The sequence below is a fragment of the Dendrobates tinctorius genome, unplaced genomic scaffold (assembly GCF_039654945.1).
Source record: "Dendrobates tinctorius isolate UK_male_01 unplaced genomic scaffold, ASM3965494v1 ptg000154l, whole genome shotgun sequence".
In the NCBI taxonomy this organism is placed as follows: Eukaryota; Metazoa; Chordata; class Amphibia; order Anura; family Dendrobatidae; genus Dendrobates; species Dendrobates tinctorius.
Window position 1 is genome coordinate 529,633 of NW_027361821.1, and position 25,567 is coordinate 555,199.

General features: G+C 43.9%; 2 protein-coding genes across 9 annotated transcripts in view; one reads left to right on the top strand and one right to left on the bottom strand.

Annotated features, from left to right (window-relative positions):
* The window catches only part of LOC141050879 (ligand of Numb protein X 2-like), a 127,999-nt gene extending 120,343 nt beyond the window's left edge, over positions 1-7,656 (top strand). For all 5 annotated transcript variants that reach the window (XM_073547543.1, XM_073547544.1, XM_073547542.1 and 2 more), the window contains 4 exons: positions 345-519; positions 1,012-1,237; positions 1,767-1,925; positions 5,435-7,656. In XM_073547543.1, coding sequence (XP_073403644.1) covers positions 345-519; positions 1,012-1,237; positions 1,767-1,925; positions 5,435-5,570 — 696 coding nt within the window. In that variant the 3' untranslated portion in view covers positions 5,571-7,656. The remainder of the gene's footprint in view (positions 1-344; positions 520-1,011; positions 1,238-1,766; positions 1,926-5,434) is intronic.
* Positions 7,657-10,380: 2,724 nt separating this feature from the next.
* The window catches only part of LOC141050881 (uncharacterized), a 90,284-nt gene continuing 75,097 nt past the window's right edge, over positions 10,381-25,567 (bottom strand). For all 4 annotated transcript variants that reach the window (XM_073547548.1, XM_073547549.1, XM_073547547.1 and 1 more), the window contains one exon: positions 10,381-12,607. In XM_073547548.1, coding sequence (XP_073403649.1) covers positions 12,448-12,607 — 160 coding nt within the window. In that variant the 3' untranslated portion in view covers positions 10,381-12,447. The remainder of the gene's footprint in view (positions 12,608-25,567) is intronic.

A 25,567-nucleotide genomic window follows, 5' to 3' on the forward strand; every position in this document is an offset into this window, starting at 1 on the left:
TTTTTTTATCAAGATACATTGCCTCTTATTTTTTGGAGGTGTCTGGTATGGCCGCTCGGCTCCATTTTCTTAAAGCCATATCGGTTTAATTTGTTTCCTCTCCTAACTTATGCCACCACAATAATATTAGATTCTCAATGAGTTCCATTAAAATCAGCAAAATTAGATATGTCAACAAAAATTACCTTAAAAAGGATGGGGCTCCAGGTAAGTGACCTGTTGGTAAAGTGAAACTTCATGATATTAACGTAGGTCTGTGATGACCTTCATATTATACTGGATAGTATTTGTTTTGTTTAACATAGAGAATATACATTGTGTTTTGTCCTTTGCATTAAATATAGGACCAACCACAAGCAAGTTTGTTAATGGAGAAAATAGTCACTCTTAAAAAAGAGCCAAGGGAATCTCTGGGGATTACCATAGGAGGAGGACGAGATCATAAAAACAAACTCCCCATCTATGTCTCCAGTGTTCAGCCAGTGGGGTGTCTCTTCAGAGATGGCAGAATCAAGAAAGGTAATATCCTCTCTTTATATGCACAAATAGAAAAAAGTAGGTCAAAGAAAAATGACAGACCATTCATTATATATAGAAGTTGCGTAAGCATTCACCATTTCTTCAGGAGAATACTGTCTGCACTGCTTACTGCCAAAGAAGATTCCAACTTACTTAAAGTTGTTTTCCAATCAAAAGCTATTGATGATTTTGTCTTAGGGCGCATTCAGACGTCCGTACAAAATAGTCTGATATCGGACTGTAATGCACAGACTGGCCGTGGGTATCCCGACCTGAGTGTGACCCACTCCAATCCGTTTATTCGATATGATTTCAGACCGATTTGTACGGATGTCTGAATGTGCCCATATGATATCACATATGGATATAAACACCTTCAAAAGAATAGGAGATGTTCTTCAGTACATGGCAGTGCCTGCTACACATTTAATGGAGCTGCGCTTCGCAGCTCTATTCCACATGTTTACGTGTCTTTTTTTCTCCTTCTTACAGGTGATGTACTTCTCAGCGTCAATGGGGTAGACTTGACTTGTCTAAGTTATTTGGATGCTGTGTCTGCACTAAAGTCCAATGCTGCATCACACACTGTGCTCCTGAAAACCCTGGAATTAGTAGTAAACGAGAGACATGGAGAGACTACGGAAGGTGGTGTTGAAGTAACAAGAGATCCTGGGGGTATCTGGTCTCCTCTGTGGGTCCACTGGTTTCATCTTCCTAGGTAAGTAGTGATCACTTTTAATAATACTGTATATATTTGTTTCAGTGGCAGCAGAACTTGTGTAACCAGTTGGGGTGTTTTTGCATTGCGTTCGTGGGTCCTGTAGGGCCAGATGTCCGAGCCCCCTGGCAAAACTGGGTTCAGACATATGCACCGAATGGGCTATAGATTATAATCATGCGGATAGAGCGAACTTTTGCTTTGCTGTGTATTGTTTTCTGGACTGTACACCTACAGGGGGCGGACAACTGGACATATTAGACTGCATCTGAGTGTCCCATCTCCTGTATGTGTATGCTTATAAAAATGGTGCACGTAAACCCTATTCTGTGATTGGGGGGCATTCGGACGTATGCCCCGACAGGAACTATGAATGTAATGTGAAAGTACCATTAGTACACCGCAAATAATCTCTGTAGCTGTCTCTCCATTACTTTTGGTATCATTCTTGCTTTTATTATATTTATTAAACCTAAAATGTTTGATATTGCTTGCATCTAACAAAAAATATGTCTCCTCCTGTTCACAGCTCCCTGCACTGGTGTCGGCACATTTCACTACGGAAGAGTACCTTTGAAAGCTGGGGGTTCAGCATTGTTGGAGGTTATGAAGAGACCAAGGGAAATCAACCTTTCTTCATCAAAACAATAGTGCCTGCCACTCCGGCTTTTTTCGATGGACGGTTAAAGTAGGTCAAATGTGTATATACTGGTTTGAAAGCATTTTTACATGTTGCAATTGCACTTTCTTTTTTTTTTTACGTTAGTTTGTTAGTTTACTCATAAGTAATTGCCATAAATGTCTGATAGAAGCAAGGCCAATCACTGCTACCTGCATCTAATCACCTTTATGAAGCCGCATAATACCCAATCTCATAGGCATATATGCTGGTGTTCTGATTAGGAGACCCAGAACTTGCAAGCATAAACCAGAAAATAAGTCTCTGGTCTCATTCAGATGTCTGTGTTGCACATACTTGTTGTATCCGTGCAAAAAAGAAAAGAATACAACAAGTACCCATTATAATCTATGATGCTGTTCAAATGTCCGTTTTCCAGGAAGTCCCTCCTGACAGCACCATGGAGGACGTCCTCCTCCTCCTTATAAGGACAGGAAAGCACACGAGAGGTTAAAAGGTCTCACCCCGCCCCACTACCCTCAGTGTTTTTGCCTGCATGGAGGGACACATCAGAGCAGCAGCAATAGCCGCTTACTGGGGGATTGTGCGGCTTGTCCAAGATCCTTCCCCCCCGTCAAGTGGCCCAGGGCCAGAACGCCCCAGTGGGGAGACCCTCTGTCTCAGAAACCAGTCGAGCGGACGTGATCCTGGGTGAGCCGCTCCTCTCGGTGGGAGGCTCTCGGCTCAGAAGTTGGCTGGCAGGCTTCTTCCGGAAGTTGTGCTCCGGAAAGACATCGCACTTACGGTGACGTCACTGACAGCGTCAGAAGTCTGCGTGCGTTCCAGGAGTAACGCGGAATAATACCGAGACCAGACTGAGTTCCTGGATCTCGCAGGATGTACGGTGGCAGCATGGAAGAGCCGGGCAAGATGGACCAGGACGATGGGGTAAGTGCGCTGTGCACAGAAGATCCCCAGCACCCGGCGGTCACTTATAACCTGTCCTCAGCACTATCCTCAACACATAGCCGCTAATTAGTCCCTCTCTTGCAATATGCAGGACAAGGGAGCCCCAGCTACGCCCAAGCGGGCGGACAAAGCCTCATCAAAATCCAAGCAATGCCCCGTTTGCCATACGAGACTCCATGACACCTATAACAGGACCCTCTGTGACGTCTGTACAGCCAAGATTGTAGGTGAGGAACAGCCATCCCTTTTATCGGAAATGAGGTCCCTCATCTGGGAGGAAGTGCAGGCCTCTATATCTAGCCTCTCTCATCCACAGCCTCCCAGTCCAGGACCGTGTTCTAAGAGGCCTAGGTGGGAGATGGGGCAAAGCTCTGAGGATGGATCCCAACCCCTGGAATCTGACCAGGAGGAAGAGGGCGAAAGTTTGACAGAGAGTCAGGAACGGGGCAGAAGATACCTATTTTCTGCTGAGGATACAGACAAGTTGGGACAGGCAATGAGAGATACAATGCAATTGGGAGAGGTCTCAAAGCCACAGTCCAGACAGGACTTAATGTTCGGGGGCCTTAGAGCACAAAGACAGCGGGTATTCCCAATAAGCGAGCACATATGGGCAATGGTGCTGGAGGGAATGGGAAGATGCAGAAAAGCGGCTGGTGTTGTCCCAAGACTTCAAAAGTAGTCTCCCCTTTGATCCAGAAGACATAACAGTCTTGGAGGAAATTCCCAAGATTGATGTGCCAGTGGCCAAGATGGCGAAGAAAACCTCTATCCCATTCGAGGACTCTTCAAGCCTAAGAGACCCAATGGACAGAAAGGCTTGCGTCCGGTGACCGCAATTCCACTCGAGTTCTGCAGAGAGACAGATGATGCCCTTATCCCCAGCGGCAAGTAAATCACTACACTGGTGGACTCAACCCAGAAATCTGCAGTTGGGCATCCAGTGGATCGCCTCCCCATGCGTGGTAATCACCACAAATGCCTGCACCATGGGCATAAGGTACTGATTGGGAGCATTTTGGGTATATTTTGAATATGTATTCTGTCTCTAAGTGACATATACAAGTATTTATGATCATTTGCCATTGAGCATATATTATTGATCTATTTATTTCTAATTGTTGATACATGTTTGATTATTCTACTATTTGCATTGGCACTTTGTACGTTTGTATGCCCCAGCCCCTCCATGATTGGTCTATCTGCATTTGCACTTTGCATTTATATGCATGACATTTGGTGCTGTTGTGTTTACCACCTTTTTATGAATACTTCTTCTGCATTTGCACTTTTATACTTACATCTGCATTGCACTTTGTATTGCCAAATGCCCTAGTTTATTTTTGATTACATGTGCATATATAAAGATTTTACGCACTTATTTATTTTAGTGGCTTATTAATTTCTTTCGTAGGATATCTTGGTCTATGAATGTATAAAACCACACTATATGTATGTGCAATATATCGGTGCAATTGATTCCGAGTGTTGCGCCCTCTCTTTTGGTATTTTTGTTCCCACCACTTCTTTTAGCTAATTGTATTTTGTGAATAAAATTTATTTTATTTTGAATATTGGATGCCTCTTTCGGTTTCTTTCGTAGTAGATTATCCTAATTTCCGATTTGTCCTTTTCCCCTTATATTGTCCATTGGTGCACTGAATGAGTTGACTATATTTAACGATACCATGTATATTTTCATTTGATATGCACTCTTTGCCTTGGAATTTTGTTGAATTTCAGGTTTAATAAGGGACTTAGATCCAGCACTCTAAAAGTTCAGTTATCTGCTTTGAGCAGTTACTTTGATTATCTCCTGGCCTCTCACCCATGGATAATACAGTTCATCAGAGCAGTACAGAGATTGCGCCCTACAATTAGGCGGATGATACCCCCTGGGATTTAAAGCTGGTCCTTAGGTCTCTATGTAGAGATCCTTATGTCCCTGATGAACAAATGCCCATCTCAACCCGAACGTTACCACAGCTAAACGGGTGGGGAAAATCTGTTTAGAATTTTTTTTTTTTTAGTAGACTTGACCTGCAATTGTATTGCAGTATATGTAAAAAATAATCACAGAAGGACTAAGATTGCAGCCATTGGGACTTTTAGCAGATGCTTGCCTGTCATGACAACCTATTGGCTTACAAGGATTTGATGGGGGTAGATGTGTGCATCAATGCCAAAGTCAGTGATGGCAGCATTTGTGATTAACCTGCAGTGATCAGCGCTAGCTCCAGTCACTGCTGTTACAGGCAAATGTCTGCAATGTAATGTAGCCAGCATTTTCCAGCTAAGGTGCAGGTTCAGCTTTTGATATTTCATCCTATGTTGGCAAAGTATTAATAGAAGAATATTGGTAGAATTTCTTCTAGTTTTGAAACCTCTATTGCAGACATTTTTTCTGATGCAGCGCTTTATAGACCTAATAATCACTGTCCCCACTGGGGCTCACAATATAAATTCCAGCATGTGTTTGGGCGTGCCTGGAGATCATACAAATTCTGTGCAGACATTGCCCTTGGTGGGATTTGAGCCCTTTATCCACTTTGTGTTACCCATGCTGTCTGTAATAAGAGGACTAACCTTTCACTCTGTTCTCTCTCTAGGTGTGGAGATGAGATAGTTGAAGTAAATGGAGTGTGTGCCATTGGCATGAGCAATGCACAGCTGATTCCAATGTTAAAAGAGCAGAAGAACAGAGTCACGCTGACAGTCGTCTCCTGGCCTGGAAGTCTGGTGTGATTGTGGAGTGCATACTTCTTGTTTGGAAAATCTTGGAGCCTTTTGCACAACTTTCAACTGGACTCTTTTTACCTTTTCATTTTCTCTTGAAGTTCTTATCACTCTCTATTTTTTTCATCAGCTTTAAAATGTAGATATTTGTACCATAAAATGAAAGTGTCCATAATCCTGGGTGGATCAGAGGTGATTGGTGCAGCAACACAATTCATTGATCCAATTTGCAGCAATGATCGTGTAGCATTTTGAGATATGACATCTCATGTTGATTTTGCACTTACACTAACACTCAGCCATGCTTGCCTTTCTATTATCTTAAATAGCTGACGTTTACTGTTAAATTGTGATTTTAAATTATTATTGCCTTTCATTTAAAGAGAATCTATCACAAAAGGGCACATTATTTAATAAAAAGGTATATCCTGGAGTAACCTGTTAACATCTGCATCCACTGTAGCTCCTTACATAACTTGTAAGAGAGGCTAGGGGTAGAGTCAGACAGGGAACTTGACACTGGGTCAAAACGGGCCAGTTTTTTCCCCTTATTTTATTCCCACTACTTACGAAGTATATTGTCTTGTTCATTTGAATCTGCCATATGGTTCCAGAGATATGGGCCTTTCAGTTAGTGCTAATTTTTGTCTTTAACGTGACTCACAGGATTCTTTGGGGTATGTCTTTATGGTGTGTTGCGTAACTATCCTATGAGCATCACCCCCCCCCCCCTTAGTAAAGACCATAAAAATTAGTACCAAATGAAATGGCCCATACCTCAGAAACCAAATGGCGGAATTACAAAAAAACGCCTACGGAAAGGGAGCAGTGTACATAAAATCAGGGGACAAATTGGTCACTTTTGACCTGTTGAGAGTTCTTTGTTAAACATGTAAATGCTGCAATTCACACTTGTTACAAAAATAAACTCCCAATGTACAATACATAATTATTAAATAAGAGCCCTGCTGTGTAAGTACCACTTAATATCACCATCAGCTCTTAATAATGGGCCCTTAATATTGGTCAGGGATGTCGGTCTGCTCTGATGGCAGATTAGCCCTAATAAGCCATGCTCCATCTTGCACAATATAGCAACAACCTGCCATGGCAGATGTGTGTTTTATGTTGGAAAGATAAAGTGATTGTATATTAGGCTATTTGTGGTGACTTATGGTGTAATTGATCATTATACTCAGGCCTGCAGTATCATTACATGAATTATTCTGATAGCAGATAATTGTAAATCCATCAGATGGGGTCCCAACCTCTCATAGTGACTCCTGAGCAGACTGTTCTGTATAAGATGCATATCTTTTCATTCACATTAAGTGGTAAAAAAAAGTGACCCACTGTAGAGCTCATATTGGAAATCATTACTGAAATAAAGTTTTAGTCTAAGGTTAAGTTCCCACGATGAGTTTTTGATGCATATAGTCACTTCACCAAAATCGTATAGTCTCACAGTTCCAGCAACTTGGATGGGATTTATAGAAATCTCATACCTATGGGGTTTTTTTTTAACTCTGCATAAACTGAAGTTGTGGATTTGAAATACGCACCACAAATGTTTCTTGCTGGTAATGCTGAGTTTTATATGCAGATTTGCATCAGATCTGGAAAATGCATAGATATCTACTGTTTCTTCTGCAGAAATGCATTTAAAAGAGCATGTAAGCTGTAATACCAGGAAGTATCAAAGTTTTAAAACATGAAATACCAAAAAGACAAATGTAATCAATTTACATGCATTTTTATGTGATGGGTGTGGTAATGCTTCAGGTAATCTTTAATCATCAAAACTCACCAAATCCTTATCATGGGAACATAGCTCAAGGGTGGGTTTACACTTGCCAGTGGTTTGGAGGACTCAAAGGGGGAAAAAAAAGTTACAATTAGACAAGACTGCAACTGTTCTTGTGCAAACTGTGGCAAAGATTGCTCCAAAATAGGCATGTGTAAACGAACTGGTCCTGATTCACAATTCTTCAACCTCAGGAACATTGAATTATAAAAAAAAAATGATCGTTTGTAAATTGTGAAATAAAGTTTGGATACAAAAGTTGTAGTTGGTAAATACTATGACTGACTATGGCATGAAGTGACTCATTGGAATGTTGGGATCTTGATTTACGAGTGGCCACCCCTGCCCAGCACAGGGCACTTGCTGCACTACATACAGAGCAACAATCTGGTGAGACACATCCCCTTTCATTTAAAGCTTATTTACAGCTGCTTATGTACAAGAAATTGACCAATGTAAATGAAAACTAGGATTTTATTATTGTGTCTGTAAATGTATTTCAGCCTGACACTTGTATTTACAACCACCATTAACATTGATGATCCGTTCTATTAGAAAACGTGGCACCGGCATAGCTCACGTGCCCACAACATGACCACTGTATAATGGTCAAGGAATGGTTAAACAAGATCTGTCATTTGCAGTGTGTCATTTTTCTCTTATATCTAGCACCTTCAATTCTGAGAGAGACCCCTTTTGTGCCTAGTTTGCAAATCCAGTCTTGTTAGCTAAGTGGGTGTGATTCTCAGCTCATTTAACATCTTGAGGAATATCATGCCCACTAGGCTAACAAGACTAAGTTAACATTTAAGAAATAATAGACTTGAGCTTAAAAAAACAAACAAAAACCTATTTATTACAAGTAACAGGTTCTTGTTATAGGGATTCTTCCAACACACACTGACTGTGGGAGGTGTATAGGATTGTCCCCACCATGATGAACTGAGCACCTTTACTTGGTTTGAACAGTCATTCTGTGCTGACAGAGGCCCTTTAAAGGCTCTGGGTGCTCATCTTTTTATGGGGGGGTTGAGGCCATTATTACTACATTTCCTTTAGGGCCTAGGGTCTATATACATTGCTCAAAAAATAAAGGGAACACAAATACCACATCCTAGATATCTTTGAATGAAATATTCCAGTTGCTAATTTTTATTCATTGCATAGTGGAATGTGTTCAGAACAATAAAACAACAATTATCAATGTAAATCAAAATGAATATCCCATGGAGGTCTGGATTTGGAATGATACTCAAAATTAAAGTGGAAAATAAAGTTGCAGGCTGATCCAACTTCAGTGGAAATGCCTCATGACAAGGAAAAGATGCTCGGTATTGTGTGTGGCCTCCACGTGCCTGTATGACCTCTGTACTGTACAACGGCTGCCTCTGGCAAGCACATGGAGGGCTGTGTGGCCCTCCAAAGAAATTCCACCCCACACCATTACTGATCCACTGCCAACCCAGTCATGCGGAAGGATGTTGCAGGCAGCAAATCGCTCTCCACGGCGTCTCCAGGCTCTGTCATGTCTGTCACATGTGCTCAGTGTGAACCTGCTTTCATCTGTGAAAACCACAGGGTGCCAATGGCGAATTTGCCAATCCTGGTGTTCTGTGGCAAATGTCAAGCGTCCTGCACAGTGTTGGGCTGTGAGAACAACCCCCGTCTGTGGATGTTGGGCCCTCAGCCTATCCTCGTGGAGTTGGTTTTTAACAGTTTGTGCAGACATGCACATTTGTGGCCTGCTGGAGGTCATTTTGTAGGGCTCTGGCAGTGTTCCTGTTTCTCCTTGCACAAAGGAGGAGGTAGTGGTCCTGCTGCTGGGTTGTTGCCCTCCTACGGCCCCCGCCACGTCTCCTGGTGTACTGGCCTGTCACCTTGTAGCGTCTCTGGACACTACGCTGACAGACACAGCAAACCTCCTTGCCACAGCTCGCATGGATGTGCCATCCTGGATGAGCTGCACTACCTGACCAACTAGTGTGGGTTGTAGAGTCCATCTCATGCTACCACGAGTGTGAAAGCACAACCAACATTCAAAAGTGACCAAAACATCAGCCAGAAAGTATTGGTACTGAGAAGTGGTCTGTGGTCCCCACCTGCAGAACCACTCTATTGTGTGTCTTGATAATTGCCAATAATTTCGATCTGTTTATTCCATTTGCACAACAGCATGTGAAATTGATTGTCAATCAGTGTTGCTTCCTAAGTGGACAGTTTGCTTTCACAGAAGTTTGATTTACTTGGGAGTTATATTCTGTTGTTTAAGTGTTCCCTTTGTTTTTTTTGAGCAGTGTAGAATGTACACTTGAGCTGCATGTGTCCTATCTGTGACTGGCTTGTCCTGTATGTTTCTATAGTGTGGATGCAGTGTCTTGTAGGGGAGTGTCACACTAGCAGCTTGTGTGCAGGCTATGTCCTATATTTACCTATGGGGAAGGACTTCAGAGTCACCTTTACGGGTAGACCCCAGTCCTACACTGTTCACAGGTTTGGCTTGATCACTGGAGATTATTTCTATGCTAGAACCGGAATATAGATTTTGGGTCGTAGATGAAGAAACAGTTTGCATGTGTGAGCATAATTCCTACCTCCTGCTCATTGTTGATCTATACATCATCATGGGAAAAAGTGCAGCTCCTGAACAGACTACTGCATCATCCTTCATATAGTGGAGTCTACCAGCCATTACATAATGTATTAACTATATGCTTTTTTTGGTGGACCGACTCGTTCCTCTGCATCTGGTACCTGTTTACAGCAAAAGCAGGAATAGCTAAACACTGACACTAAAGCAGCTGTTTTGCCTGAAGCCCTTACTACTTTGTTTTAAGGATTACAATAAATAATGTGTATCATCTGGCGTTTATATACCGGTATTTTTTTTTTTACTCCACAGCCAATCCATCTCCCTGCAATGCTAGGGGTTTGCACAGCATCTCATAATATGCCCCCAATTTCATTGTGGCAAATTCTATCACTTCAGATGACAAAAGTATTCAATAAGGAATTACCCCGGTTTTATGGTGATTTATTATAGCATTTAAAACAAGTGAAATGATAAAAGCAAAACATGTTACAAATTATTTTTCTTCAACTAAGTGAAAAAGTAACTAATTCTACAGAGTGTTCACATTAGAGAATCTAATATATTCAAGTGTGATTTATCAAATAATTGAATAAAACAGATTAAAAAGTAGTGTTAATTCCATGTCCACACTGACCTTAAGAGTCTGTACCACCATCTAGTCTCACTGTTAGGGCTCATACGATTCTCGTGCGAGTCTCTCGCATGAAAACCAGGCACTGCCGCCAGCACTTGGACAGAAGCAATGCTGCTTCATAGAAATACATGTTGCCGCACCCTCCGGTCTGAGTGTGGGCGGTAGTCCCAGGTTTTCACGAGTCTCTCGCAAGTGAGTATGAGCCCTGATGTGCAAAATGTGTTCACAAAAATAGTAGGAGTGAAAAAGATATATACCAGTATCATACAAACAGTGTATACAAATGTATTCAGGCTATTCCAGACGTTTCTGTTCTGTAATGATCGTGCAAGTTGTCATGGACAAAACAACTATAGTAAAAGGAACAATCTGCAGTTTGGGTTGTAGATAAATTCAGCTTTTTCAGTATTACTCTGACCAGACCGCCTCGGCTATGATGTACACCAGACTGGTGCACAGGGTATAAAGCATTCTGTAAGCCAGTCGTGCTACTGAGGATTCCAGTCATCGTGAAACTACAAGTCCCAGATTCAGCAAGTACACCCTGTGTACCACATTATATAATTCCAGAGTTAAATCGTATCATACATTCAACTCATTCATATATGCAATGTAACGTCCGACTATATGACTGATCCCACTGACGAGATCAGGCAATATTCTGGCCATCAGATCTGGTGAAGATGTAAACTACCCCCTCCAACATAAATGTGACTATAGCTTTACAGAATAAAGGGCTTATGTGCAAGTCCTCATGAATGCAATGACCAGAAAAGAATATTCAATGTAACCTGTAGTCAGGGCCACATGCACACATCTGCGTTTTAACATCTGGGTACAAGCAGCAGTTTCTGGACTGTCCCCATATCCAATAACCCAAGCGGACAGCCTTTTACGTACCTACTGAGCTGTCCATTTATACTGCACGATAGGAACGCTTGTTAAATAATAATCATGCAGTGTAATCAGGCTGCTGATCACCCACAGAACAACCAAAATGCTCCTTTGTCGAGTTAAATAATCTTTTGGGCTGCACAAAAGTATAATTCCCGGGAGCAGATGATCCGGTGACAAGAACAATGGCAGCCTATGTGCACTGCAAGTTCCACTACAGATAGTTTGGTGCATACCTAAAGCCGGGTCATCCTGCGTTAGACAACTGCCGATCATTAAGCAGGATGGCCATTGGCGGTCATTTAACATTGCACAGTGTAAGCACATCCTTGGAAAATGTAAATCTAATTTAATTGATGTGTGATCTGCAATTACCAGTTTCCTTAAACCATTTTATGGTCCAATTTGAAGTTATGAATTCATGACTGCCCTTGTTATCTCGCAGATCAAAATCAACTTTTACATAATCCTCTCGCATCTGTCTCACAGAATTTGTAATTATTAGATTTCAGATCAACTCATTTTGGTAATTAAGGTGGTATACAAACTGTAATATGTGCATCAGTATCCATCCAGTCCAAAATTTCATTATCATTCATCTCAACAGCAAGCAGACATGACAAAGCTGTGTGCGCACCTTCCAACCACATCAACGGATAAATCAGCCTCTCATTTGTCATACAAAGCCACAACAAACTTTTGTTCAACAGATAGTCATTGTTAAAACAGACAGCGGGAGGTAATGTCATGTGATATTCAGTTGCCTGTGATATAAGCTTAACCGTTGGCAGCATTGCAAGCCTCCAAAATCCATTGTATCAATATTCATAGGATCTTATCACCACAAACGGTATATTAGCTGATATACTTACTATCAGCAGGTGTGGGGACACCGCCATGTAGAGCAACTGGATAAACAAAGGCTACACAATGGTGAAAGCACTGCCTTCTCGCTTATCGTCTCTCAGTCACTATCTAGCCGTGCAGTAGACTTAGTTTTTGCTCGGAGGTTGTGCCGATTTACTATTATTGTTGGGTCATCATCCACACTCTTCTCTTTGGACCGTTTAGTCTTCTTGCGTTTACGTCTGCGATGTGACTCTCGTTCCTCACTGTTCTGCTTCCTAAAAGTAAAGTTATATTTTAGCTATTCATGAACATTCAAAATAGGAAAATAAATAGGCAGAAAATGAATTGCTTAGAGAGGTTGTCAGTTTTAACATTTTATTTTTCCACAGAGCTTAAAGATCTATAAAACAAGTGGCTCTGCTACTTGTCCTCTCTGGGTCCAGTTCTTCCTCTCCTCTGCTGGTTCAGCCTATGACTGCTGCAGCCAATATCTGGGCTAAGCAGCTCTGCATATGTACATAACAGAGCCCAGTGATCGGTTATAATGTGGACTGGTACATCGGTTTTGTGCATTGTACACGTCATCAAAAGGTTAGAACAGCAGCATAAAAGAAGCACTGGACCCAGTGAAGGGCCAATAACAGCACTGTTTGATTTTGTAGGTCTTTTTCCCTTAGTGGGAAAAAAAATAATTTTAAAAAGAAAACCCTGCATCTAAATGGCATAAAATATGGCTTCATTAGGCCTCTTTCACACTTCCGTTTTTTTCAAAACCTGGCTGATTGTGACTGATTGTAAAAAACTGATCCTCAATTTTCTTTTGAAGATCCTTTTTTATCCCCCATTGACTTGCATTATTGGCGGATTGTGACTGATTGCCGTCCGTTGCATCCGTTTTTTTTGCGGATCCGCCAAAAGTTGCTGTCCATCACCATCCTCAAAGATTTCAAAACGGAGCTTGCAACGTTTTTTTCCTCTGGCGGATCCTCCAGACACTCATTTAACCCGAAATTCTTTATGGGTGCCGGACAAAAAAAAAAAATTCTCTCTCTCTCCCTCCCCTTTTCCAGGCTGCGATTCCTTTAAAATTCTTCACTTGTCGGATCCGTCAAAAAAACGGACGGGTGGCATCCGTTGTCATCAGTACTAAAACGGATCCACCATCCTTCCTTTTGGCGGATTTTGACTGATGCAAAAAACTGAAGTGTGAAAGAGGCCTTAGTTAAAAAAAAAAAAAAGTTATACATTCCTTACAAAATAACATTGCAAATGCATCTTGTTTTTCTAATACAACTGGAAACCAAGTGTTTAGTAACTGTGAAAAGAGATTCCTATTCTATAATTCACATACAGTACCTTAAAGTATTCATACCCAAAGATATTGTCCATGTTACACCCACAAACTTAAAGTTTATGCAATAAACTAACACAAAGTAGCAAATATTTGTGAAGTGTAAAGAAAGGATACATGGTTTTCTAAAAACTTTAAGCATATAAATCTGAAAATTGTGACATACATTTGTATTTAGTCCACTGTAGTCATAGACCCATTAATAAAATCCTGAATAACTGATTACCAATTATGTGACTTCTGGAGGCTATTGGTTAAATTGAGCCCACCCGTGTGTAATTTATTCTCAGCATAACTACAGCTGTTCTGTGAAGGGCTCAGAGGTTTGTTTGAGAACATTAAAGATCAAACAGCATCATGAAAACCAAGGATCACACCAGACAGGTCAGGGATGAAGTTGTGGCCAACATTGGTAACAGCCCTTCTTACAGGGTCAGGACAGGAGTACAAGTCGAGTATTAAGCAACCCTCTCTGACACTGAAAAGTGACTATACATTTTTCAAGTATAATAACCCTGCCTGGTGACCTCCATGTTCCTCTCCATGCCTCCTTTGCTCAGATCAGCATTCTTTTTCTTCCAAGATTCCAAGGCTTCCAAGATTGCCATTACAAGTGATATAGGGAGGGCAGGTAAACCATGCCTTCCCCGCTTTTCTTATCCCACACCGCAGGAAAGACATGGTTTAGACTTACAACTTTCCTCTGCATGCCACAGTCATGGCCATCTTGGTAGCGGGAGGAAAGGAACGTCCATCTGAGAAGAATAGGTAGCAAGCAGAAAATAGAAGGGCATCATGTAGGTCAACCATACATGAGAAATGTATAGTTCCAGGATTGAGGGATTGTCTGGCCAATTGGTGACCCTCTAAGATAATCATTACCTGTACCTGTGAGTTATAATCAAGTCACCAGAAGCAACATTTCTTGAAGTAAAGAACGCTTCCTGTCATTTACTATGACGTGAACATTCAAAAGACCCAGGGCCGGCATTAGGGGCAGGAAGACTAGGCAGCTGCCTAGGGCCCCTGCTCCCCAAGCCAATATGGGGCCCGTGAGTCAGGGGGTTTCGGCACCAGCACCGAATCCCCCTCCCAATTCAACTGTATTCAGCATCATAGATGCCGATACAGTTGAAAGCAATAGTGGAGAAAACGGTGTCAGATGACGCTCCATCCCCCATAATTCCTCTTTGTGTCTGACACAGCACTCCATCGTGCACCATGCTGTTTGCCAGACGGTGGAGCTGCTGAGACACTGCAGAAACCAGAGCTGCGGGGGAACGAGGAGGAGAATCGAGTATTATATATATATATATTTTTTTTATATATATACGTGGTGGCCATAATACTGCAGGACTATGGGGTGCATTATACTATATGGGGGCTGCATTCTACATAATATCAGATTATGGGGAGTGCATTATACTATATGAAGAACTATGGAGTGCTTTATACTATGGGAAGTGTTATGAATGAGTCACCGAGGAGGAAAAAACAAAGCCATCTAAGCCCAGAAAACCGGAGAGGTTGGTAACTAGCGGATTGCAGACCCCTGATCCTATCCACAACAACTAGCAGTAGCCGTGGAGCATGCCTACGGTGGTCCTAGATGCCTCGTCACGGCCGGAGAACTAAATGAGCCTAAAGAAAGAAAGGGAAAATCTAAACTGCCCCAGAGCAGACCCCAAAGCAATAGACAGCCCCCAACATGTATTGTCGGTGAAACAAAATGAAAAGACAGACACAGGTAGAAAGATAGGCTGAGCAAACAATGGGGTGCTTGCTAACTACAAAGGACAGGAGAGAAAAGCTGCTGTCTGCAATCACGCAAAAAACCCTGCCAAAAAGAATGTCCAACACGTCTGAGAAAAAGGCCCTGAAGTCGCTAGACTTCAAATCACTATATCAGCACTCAGGTATATTCTGAAGACAGAGCAAAAGAGATCAACTGATCAGAGACAAAATGGGGATTCAGCCCAGTCCCAGCCAGGGCTGGCTGAACACAAAAACTAAGTAAACCAAACAAAAACTCATATGAACAATAGCAGAGAAAACTTAGCTTTAGGAAGCCAGGAACCAAACTGGAAACCAGGAGCCACAGTCAGGAAAAATCACCAGCAAGAAACTAGGGAGTAGTCTGCCTTAAATCCAATCAGAAACTCCTGATGTCCAATCGCAGTTCTCTTCCTCAGGTGGCCGGTCTCTGCCATTTAGATCAGCTTCATTACCTCCCTTCACCAACAGAGGGAGTCCAGATAGAGAACTCACTACTCCTCTGTCAGCACAGTCAGCTCCATAACCCTCACCAGAAGCCAGAGGCAAACCCGAAAATGATCTCAACAGTACCCCCCCCCTTGAGGAGGGGTCACCGAACCCCCATCCACGCCACCGGGCCGATCAGGATGGGCCAGATGAAAAGCACGAACCAATCTATCGGCATGAATATCAGAGGCAGAGACCCAAGAATTGTCCTCTTGGCCATAACACTTCCACTTGACCAAATACTGGAGTCTCCGTCTAGCCAGACGAGAATCCAGTATTTTCTCTACCTCATATTCCACATTACCTTCAACCAATACAGGGGTCAGGAGGTTCAGCCATAGGAACTACTGGCTCAACATATCTCTTTAACAGCGACTTATGAAACACGTTATGGATCTTAAACGTAACAGGAAGAGCCAATCGAAAAGAAACCGGATTAAGAATCTCCAAAACCTTGAAAGGTCCAATAAATCTTGGCTTGAACTTTAGAGAAGCCACCTTTATATAGATATTCTTTGATGACAACCAAACCATATCACCAACTTTAAACCGGGGACTAATGGTCCTATGCCGGTTAGAAAACCGCTGGGCCTTTTCCTGGGAGAGAGAGACAACTTATTCACTACTTGGTCCCAAATCTGCTGCATTCTCTCTACCACAGTGTCAACACCTGGGCAGGCTGAAGATTCCACTTGCCCTGAAGAAAATCGAGGATGAAACCCAAAGTTACAGAAAAAGGGCGACATCAAGGTGGCAGAACTAGCTCTATTATTTAAAGCGAATTCGGCCAAGGGCAAAAATTAAACCCAATCATCCTGATCAGCAGATATAAAACATCTCAAATAGGACTCCAAAGTCTGGTTTGTTCTCTCCGTCTGTCCATTGGTCTGAGGGTGAAACGCAGAGGAGAAGGACAACTGAATTCCCAGCTTGGAACAAAAGGCTTTCCAGAATCTGGAAACAAACAGCTCCTCTGTCCGATACAATGTTCTCAGGAATCCCATGCAACCGAACCACCTGTTGTAAAAACAAGGGTACCAACTTTGAGGAAGATGGCAACTTTGGGAGTGGTACAAGATGGACCATCTTAGAGAATCTATCACAAATCACCCAGAAAACAGTCATTCCCTGAGAGACAGGAAGATCAGAAATAAAATCCATTGAAATATGGCTCCATGGCCTCTTGATGCCCTTGCCAGTGCCTAACAACCCACTAGAGCGAGAACAGGGTTTAGACCGGGAACAAGTCCCACAGGACTGCACAAAATTCCTGACATCACGAGATAAGGCGGGTCACCAAAAAGACCGACTCACCAAATCTCTGGTACCAAAAAATACCTGGATGACCAGCCAATGCGGAGCAATGAACTTCAGACATCACTCTCTTCCTCCACTGTCAGGAACATACAATTTTCCCATAGGACAACGCTCAGGTTTGGCCAACTGGAATTCTTCCAGAGCATGTCTCAAATCGGGCGAGATGGCAGAAAGAACTACCCCCTCACCTAGGATGGTAGTAGGCTTGGTCACAATAGGAGAATCAGCAAAGAAACTCCTAGAAAGGGTGTCTGCCTTAACATTATTAGTGCCTGGAAGAAAGGAGACCACAAAATCCAAATGCGTAAGAAAACAAGGCCCACCTAGCCTGTCTAGGATTCAAGCGTTTGGCCGACTCTAGGTAAATCAAATTCTTGTGGTCAGTGAGGACCACAACTTGATGTCTAGCTCCCTCCAACCAATGTCTCCACTCCTCAAATGCCAATTTCATGGCTAACAATTCCCGATTCCCCACATCATAGTTGCGTTCAGATGGGGAGAACTTTTGGGAAAAGAAGGCACAGGGATTCATTTTAGATGTCACCGGATCTTTTTGGGACAAAACAGCTCCTGCACCAATATCTGAAGCGTCTACCTCCACCTGAAAAGGAAGTGAGACATCAGGTTGCCGCAAAACCGGGGCAGAAGTGAACCTCCGCTTCAGCTCCTGAAAGGCCGAAACAGCCTCTGAAGACCAATTCAGCACATCAGCAACCTTCTTAGTTAAATCAGTCAGTGGTTTAGCAATACCAGAAAAATTAGCTATAAATTTACGATAAAAGTTAGCAAAACCCAAAAACTTCTGGAGAGCCTTCAAAGAAGTTGGTTGAACCCAATCATAAATGGCCTGTACCTTGGCCGGGTCCATTTCAATAGTTGACGGAGACAAAATAAATCCCAAAAATGAAATCCTCTGTACACCAAAAAGGCACTTAGATCCCTTAACATACAAGGAATTCTCCCTCAAAATCCGGAACACAGTCCGAACATGTTCCACATGAGAATCCCAATCCCTGGAAAAGATCAAAATATCATCCAGATAGATGATCAAAAACTTATCCACAAAGTCCCGGAAAATATCGTTCATGAAGGATTGGAAGACAGAAGGGGCATTAGTGAGCCCAAAAGGCATCACCAGGTACTCAAAATGTCCCTCCGGAGTATTAAACGCCGTCTTCCATTCATCCCCATGCTTGATGCGAATAAGATTATACGCCCCCCCTGAGGTCAAGCTTAGTAAACCAGCAAGCACCTTTAACTCTGGAGAATAAATCAGAAATCAGGGGTAACGGATACTGAAATTTAACCGTAATTTTGTTGAGGGAACGATAGTCAATACAAGGCCTTAATGAACCATCCTTCTTGGCCACGAAAAAACCCCAGCACCTAAGGGCAAAGAGGATGGTCTAATATGACCCTTCTCCAACAACTCCTTAATATAAGATCGCATAGCCTCGTGTTCGGGTACAGATAAATTGAAAAGTCGACCCTTGGGAAATTTACACCCAGGTCTCAACTCAATTGCACAGTCATAACTCCTATGAGGAGGCAAAGACGCAGACTTGCTCTCACTAAATACATCATAAAAATCAGCCAAATAGTCAGGAACATCATGCGACTGGGGAGAGGTGGAGAAAACAGGAGTGTCACCAAGAGCACACCGACAACCCCAACTCACCACAGACACAGATTTCCAATCCAAAACCGGATTATGGATTTGCAACCAGGGAAAACCCAGAACAATGGTATCATGTAAATTATGCAACACCAAAAATCTGCAATTTTCTTGGTGGTCTGGGGCAACCCGCATTATCACCTGGGTCCAAAACTGAGGTTTATTCTTCGCCAAAGGAGTAGCATCAATACCCCTCAAAGGAATAGGCGTCCACAGAGGTGTCATAGGAAAACCACAAAGTTTAGCAAAATCCAAGTTCATTAGATTCAAGGCCGCTCCTGAATCCACAAAAGCCTTCGCGGAAAATGTGGATAAGGAGCAGATCAGAGTAATTGCCAAAAGAAACTTAGGTTGTACACCACCCACAGCAAATGTGTGTGCAAAACGTTTCTCTCGTTTAGGGCAGACAGAAATAACATGAGAGGCATCTCCACAGAAAAAACACAGCTTATTACGCCTTCTAAACTCCTGACGTTGCGCCCTAGACAAAACTCCATCAGATTGCATAGGTTCAGACATTTGTTCAAAATGTGGCAGCGCCTCCCGTGTAGTCTTGCGTTCACGTAAACGCCAATCAACTTGAATGGCTAATGACATAGAATTGTCAAGACCAGAGGGAACAGGAAATCCCACCATAGTATCTTTTAAAGTCTCAGACTAGTAAGGACCGCCCACTTTTGGCATTTCTGACAGTATAACTCTGCAGGATCCTGACCCTGGTTCAATGCCAATAGGGCTCTCTCAGCTTGATCAATAGCATTAGATTCATCATATAACAACCCCAAGGCTTGAAAAAAATGCATCCACATTAGTCAAAACAGGATCTTCCGGTGTCAAAAAAAAAAAAAAAAAGAGAGGCCAATACTGGGGGATTGCAGCGCAGCAAGGAGATGACAATTTTAACCTACTGCGCAGAGCTCCCCGATGAGTTAGGCTTCAAGGCAAGAAATAATTTACAATTATTCTTAAAATCAAAAATTTAGACCGATCCCCAGAAAACACATCAGGAGCAGGGATCCTTGGTTCAACAGCATGTGAATGAGTGAGATAGGCGGAAATTCCCCGCACTTCAGCAGCGAGCTGCTCCACACGATCAGACAATTGCTTAATCTCCATCAAGGAGAAAAAAAAAAAAAAAAAATCCTCCTACGGCCCTCTCCTGCTTTTCAGTACCCTAGAATCTGCGGTATGGCTGGTGATTCTGTTATGAATGAGTCACCGAGGAGGAAAAAACAAAAAGCCAGCTAAGCCCAGAAAACCGGAGAGGTCGGTAACTAGCAGATTACAGACCCCTGATCCTATCCGCAACAACTAGCTGTAGCCGTGGAGCGTGCCTACGGTGGTCCTAGACACCTCGTCACGGCTGGAGAACTAAATAAGCCTAAAGAAAGAAAGGGAAAATCTAAACTGCCCCAGAGCAGACCCCAAAGCAATAGACAGCCCCCAACATGTATTGTCGGTGAAACAAGATGAAAACACAGACACAGGTAGAAAGATAGGCTGAGCAAACGATGGGGCCCTCGCTAACTAGGAAGGACAGGAAAGAAAAGCTGCTGTCTAATCACGCAAAAAACCCTGCCAAAAAGAATGTCCAACACGTCTGATAGAAAAAGGCCCTGAAGTCGCTAGACTTCAAATCACTATATCAGCACTCAGGTATATTCTGAAGACAGAGCAAAAGAGATCAACTGATCAGAGACAAAATGGGGATTCAGCCCAGTCCCAGCCAGGGCTGGCTGAACACAAAAACTAAGTAAACCAAACAAAAACTCATATGAACAATAGCAGAGAAAACTTCGCTTTAGGAAGCCAGGAACCAAACTGGAAACCAGGAGCCACAGTCAGGAAAAATCACCAGCAAGAAACTAGGGAGTCGGATGCCTTAAATCCAATCAGAAACTCCTGATGTCCAATCGCAGTCCTCTTCCTCAGGTGGCCGGTCTCTGCCATTTAGATCAGCTTCATTACATCCCTTCACCAACAGATGGAGTCCAGATAGAGAACTCACTACTCCTCTGTCACCACAGCCAGCTCCATAACCCTCACCAGAAGCCAGAGGCAAACCCGAAAATGAGCTCACAACAGGGGAGTGCATTGTAGTACATAGAGTACTATGAGGATTGTATTATATGGAGGACTAGGAAGAGTGTATTATACTATATGGAGGACTATGAGGAGTGTATTATACTATATGGAGGACTATGAGGCGTGTATGGTCAGGTGTGACATCATTTGAAGTGTGACACTTAAAAGATGTCACACTTAAGATATCAGAAATATACCAGAAATAGTCCAGAAATCGGTCAGAAGGTAAGAATAATCACCGTCTTCCAACTTTACTTGCCTTTCTTTTTACCCTGCTCTTTAACCATGCTCACATTTGCCCTCACCGTTTTTGCTCCACTAATCCTCACTCTTCACTATCCCCAAACCCCTGCACCCTCGAATCAAATAACTATCTCCTCCCTTTACCCCCCCACCTCGCTTCATCTGCAGACCTGCTCCTTAACCTCAGACCTCTCCTACTATATAACATAAGCCGGTTGCTCTCCTTCACCCACCTGTTTTCCCTTTCTCTGCTTCTTCTCATTGCTGGTGACATATCCCCCAATCCTGCCCCCCCACCCAATACATCCCACTAATCCTCACCCGTCACCCATCTTTCTCACACTAAAGGTACTGTCACACTTAGCGATGCACCAGCGATCCCGACCAGCGATATGACGCGGTCAGGATCGCTGGTGCATCGCAAAGAGGTTGCTAGTGAGCTGCCACACAGGCAGATCTCACAGCGACATCTCAGGAGCCGGGGATCGCTACTTACATGTCAGACAAGGCGATCCTGACGTCCTCCCATCCGCGTTCGTCGCTCGTCTCTCCACAGGAAGCGCCTCTGGAAGCTAACGAGAAACGGTCCAGGACGTTCTCGCACGATCAGCGATAACCAGCGGGGGAGCGGGACGTAAGCAAGTATCACACACAGCGATATCGCTAGCAATATCGCTATAATGTCACAAGTTATAGAGATATTGCTAGCGATATCGCTTAGTGTGACAGGCCCTTAAGAGAAACTACCACAATCCCTCACACTTAATATCTGTACTACTGACCTCCAGTCCCCTGCTTCCTCTCTCTGAAGCACTTTGGAATACCCGCTCTGTCTGCAACAAGCTCCATGTGATCCACAATCTCTTTACTTCCCGCAAACTTTCCTTCCTGGCCCTCACTGAGACCTGGCTGACGACCTCTGACACGGCCTCCCCTGACGCACTGATTTATGGAGACCTCCATTTTACCCACACTCCTCGCTCTGGCAACAGACATGGTGGAGGAGTGGGTTTCCTTCTTTCTAAAAACTGCTCCATCAACCCTATCCAACCCCCAACTCTCCCTTATCCTCCCTTCTTTCGAGGTCCACTCTGTTCGTAACTACTCTCCCTCTAATCTCCAAATGGCTGTAATATACCTACCACCGGGCTCAGCCACTGCCTTCATTGACCAATTCTCCACCTGGCTTCTTCACTTTCTCTCTGCTGACCTCCCCACCATCATCATAGGTGACTTTAATTTCTCTACTGACACCCGCCAGCCAGCAGCCTCCAAACTCCTGTCACTTACTTCATCCTTTGGACTTACTCAGTGGTCCTCCACAGCCACCCACAGAGATGGACATACATTAGGGGTACTTCACACTAAGCGAGATCTCTAGCGAGATCACTGATGCATCACCGATTTTGTGACGCGCCAGCGATCTCGCTGTGTGTGGCACGCCAGGTATCGCTGATCGTGCAAGAATGTCCTGGGCCATTTTTTTGATAGTTGTTCTCCCGCTGGCCAGCACGCATTGCGTGTGGTAGCGGGAGACCAACGATCAGCGAGCTCCCAGCGCAGTAAGCAGACGCTGGGAGCTGGTATCCAAGGTAAATAGCGGGTAACTAAGCGTGCGCGAGCACGCTGGTATCCAGGGTACGTAGCTGGTAACTAAGCGCCGCACGCTCTTAGTTACCTGCTATTTACCTTGGATACCAGCGCTGGTCCTGATCGCTGGCGAGTCTGCCTGTTTGAGAGATCACCAGTGATCATGTAGCGACGCACCAATGATCCTGACCAAGTCGTAACGTTGTCAGGATCGCTGGTGCGTCGTTTAGTGTAACGGGACCCTTAGATTAGATAGGGAACAGAGGCGGGTGAAGATGAGGTCTAACAACCTCTCCCCTCCCTCCCATCTGACCACCACCTACTTACCTTGTCATCCCTGTCCTCATCTGCCCCACATGTCCAGCCACTAGCACATCCTCGCAGAAACCTCACACACCTAAACATTCTCAGACTCTCTGCTACCTCTATTCTCCATATCTTCACTCCACGACACGGACAGCGCCACCGCTTTCTATAACGCCACCCTCATATCAGCCAGACTCAGTCGCCCCTCTCACACATGGCAAAGTGCGACAAATCAATAGGCAATCCTGGCACAACAATCTCACCAAAAAACTTTGACAATCGTCCAGGATCGTGGAGCGGCATTGGAAGAAAACACGCCTGCCAAACGACTTCACTGGTTTCAAACAAGCTACACTTGCCTTCAAATTAGTCTCTCACCATCAACGGAAACCTTCAAGAAGAACCTGAAGACCCACCTGTTCCGACAAGCCTACAGCCTGCAATGATCCTCGGTCTACTGAACCACCGCACGACCTGCTCTACCCTCTCCTACTGTATCCTCACCCATCCCTGTAGACTGTGAACCCTCGCAGGCAGGGTCCCCTCTCCTTATGTACTTATGTGTCCCTTGTCTTACACATGTTTATTATACTGGTCTATATTTCCCTTTTTCACATGTAAAGCGCCATGGAATAAATGGCGCTATATAAATGCATAATAATAAATAAGCCCTCACCTCTGCTAACAGACCTATTTCTCAAACCTTGTATCCTCATTATCCTAACAACCCAAAACAACTGTTCAGCACATTCAACTCTTTTCCGCCCACCACTGCCACCTCCAACTCCCCTCATCTCTGCCAAGAACTTTGCCACCTACTTCAAAAATAAGATCGACCAAACAAGGCAAACCTTTACTGCTCCACCACCCCAACCACTTCATATACCAGACCTCTGCCCTTCCCTAATAACCTCCCTCTCCATCACTGAAGGAGAGATTACTCATCTCCTTTCCAAATCACCCCTTCCCACCTGCTCCCCAACCTCACTAAGGGTGTGTGCACACACTGCGGATTCTGCTGCGGAGTTTTCCGCACAGATTTGTCTAAATCCGCAGGTAAAACCGCAGGTCAAAAGACCTGTGGTTTATCTGCAGATTTCCTGCGGTTTAGCCTGCCATGGAACAGGTGCCAAACCACAGCGGAATCCGCACAAATAATTGACATGCTGCGGATTTGAAACCGCAGCAAATCTGCGCGGAAAATTCTGCACCGTGTGCACTGCGGATTTCATTTTCCATTGATTATAATGGTACTGTACACCGCAGCAGAAACTGCTGCGGATCCGCAGGACCAAATGCGCTGCGAATCCGCAGCTGAATCCACAGCGTGTGCACACATCCTAACACATCTCTTCAACCTATCGCTATCTTCTGGTACCTTCCCCTCCGCCTTCAAATATGCCACCATCACACCCATCCTCAAAACCGCAAAAAAAAGCAAAAAAAAAAAAAAAACCTTGACCCAACTGCTATGCCCAGTTATCGCCTCATATCACTGCTCCCGTTTGCTTCCAAACTCCTTGAGCAGCAACGCTTCTTCTCACCTTTCATCTAACTCTCTCCTTGACAACCTCCAATCTAGCTTCCGCCCCCACCACTCAACCGAAACTGCCCTGACCAAAATTACTAATGACTTACAGCCAAAACTAACAGAAAGTTCTCCATCCTCCTCCTTCTTGACCTGTCCTCAGCCTTCGGCACAGTCGACCACTGCCTACTGCTACAGATTCTTTCTTCCCTTGGCATCAAAGACCTTGCACTGATCTGGATCGCCTCTTACGTTTCTGACCGCAAATTTAGAGTTTCCCACTCCCACACTACCTCCTCTCCCCGCCCTCTCCCTGTTGGAGTCCCTCAAGGCTCTATCCTGGGGCCCCTAGCTTTTTCCATCTATACACTTGATCTAGGACATCTCAAAGTCCCATGGCTTACAGTACCACCTGTATGCGGACGACACTCAGATCTACTTCTCTGGCCCAGATGTCACCTCTCTGCTGTCCAGAATCCCGGAGTGTTTTTCAGCCATATCCTCCTCCTTCACCTCTCGCTTCCTACAACTCAATGTAGACAAAACCGAACTCATCATCTTTCCTCAAGTATCTTCCCTAACCGATCTATCCATTATGGTAAACAGCATCACACTCTCTCCCAAACCTGAAATCCGCAGCCTCGGAGTAACTCTCGACTCTGCCCTGTTCTTCAAACCACACGTCCAAACTCTTGCCACCTCCTGTCACCTCCAACTCAAAAATATTTCCAGAATCTGTCCCTTCCTCAGCCCTCAGTCTACTACAACTCTTGTACATGCCCTCATCTCCCGCTTTGATTACTGCAGCACCCTCCTCTGTGGCCTCCCCGCCAACTCTCTTGCACTATTCCAGTCTGTCCTCAACTCTGCCACCCGAC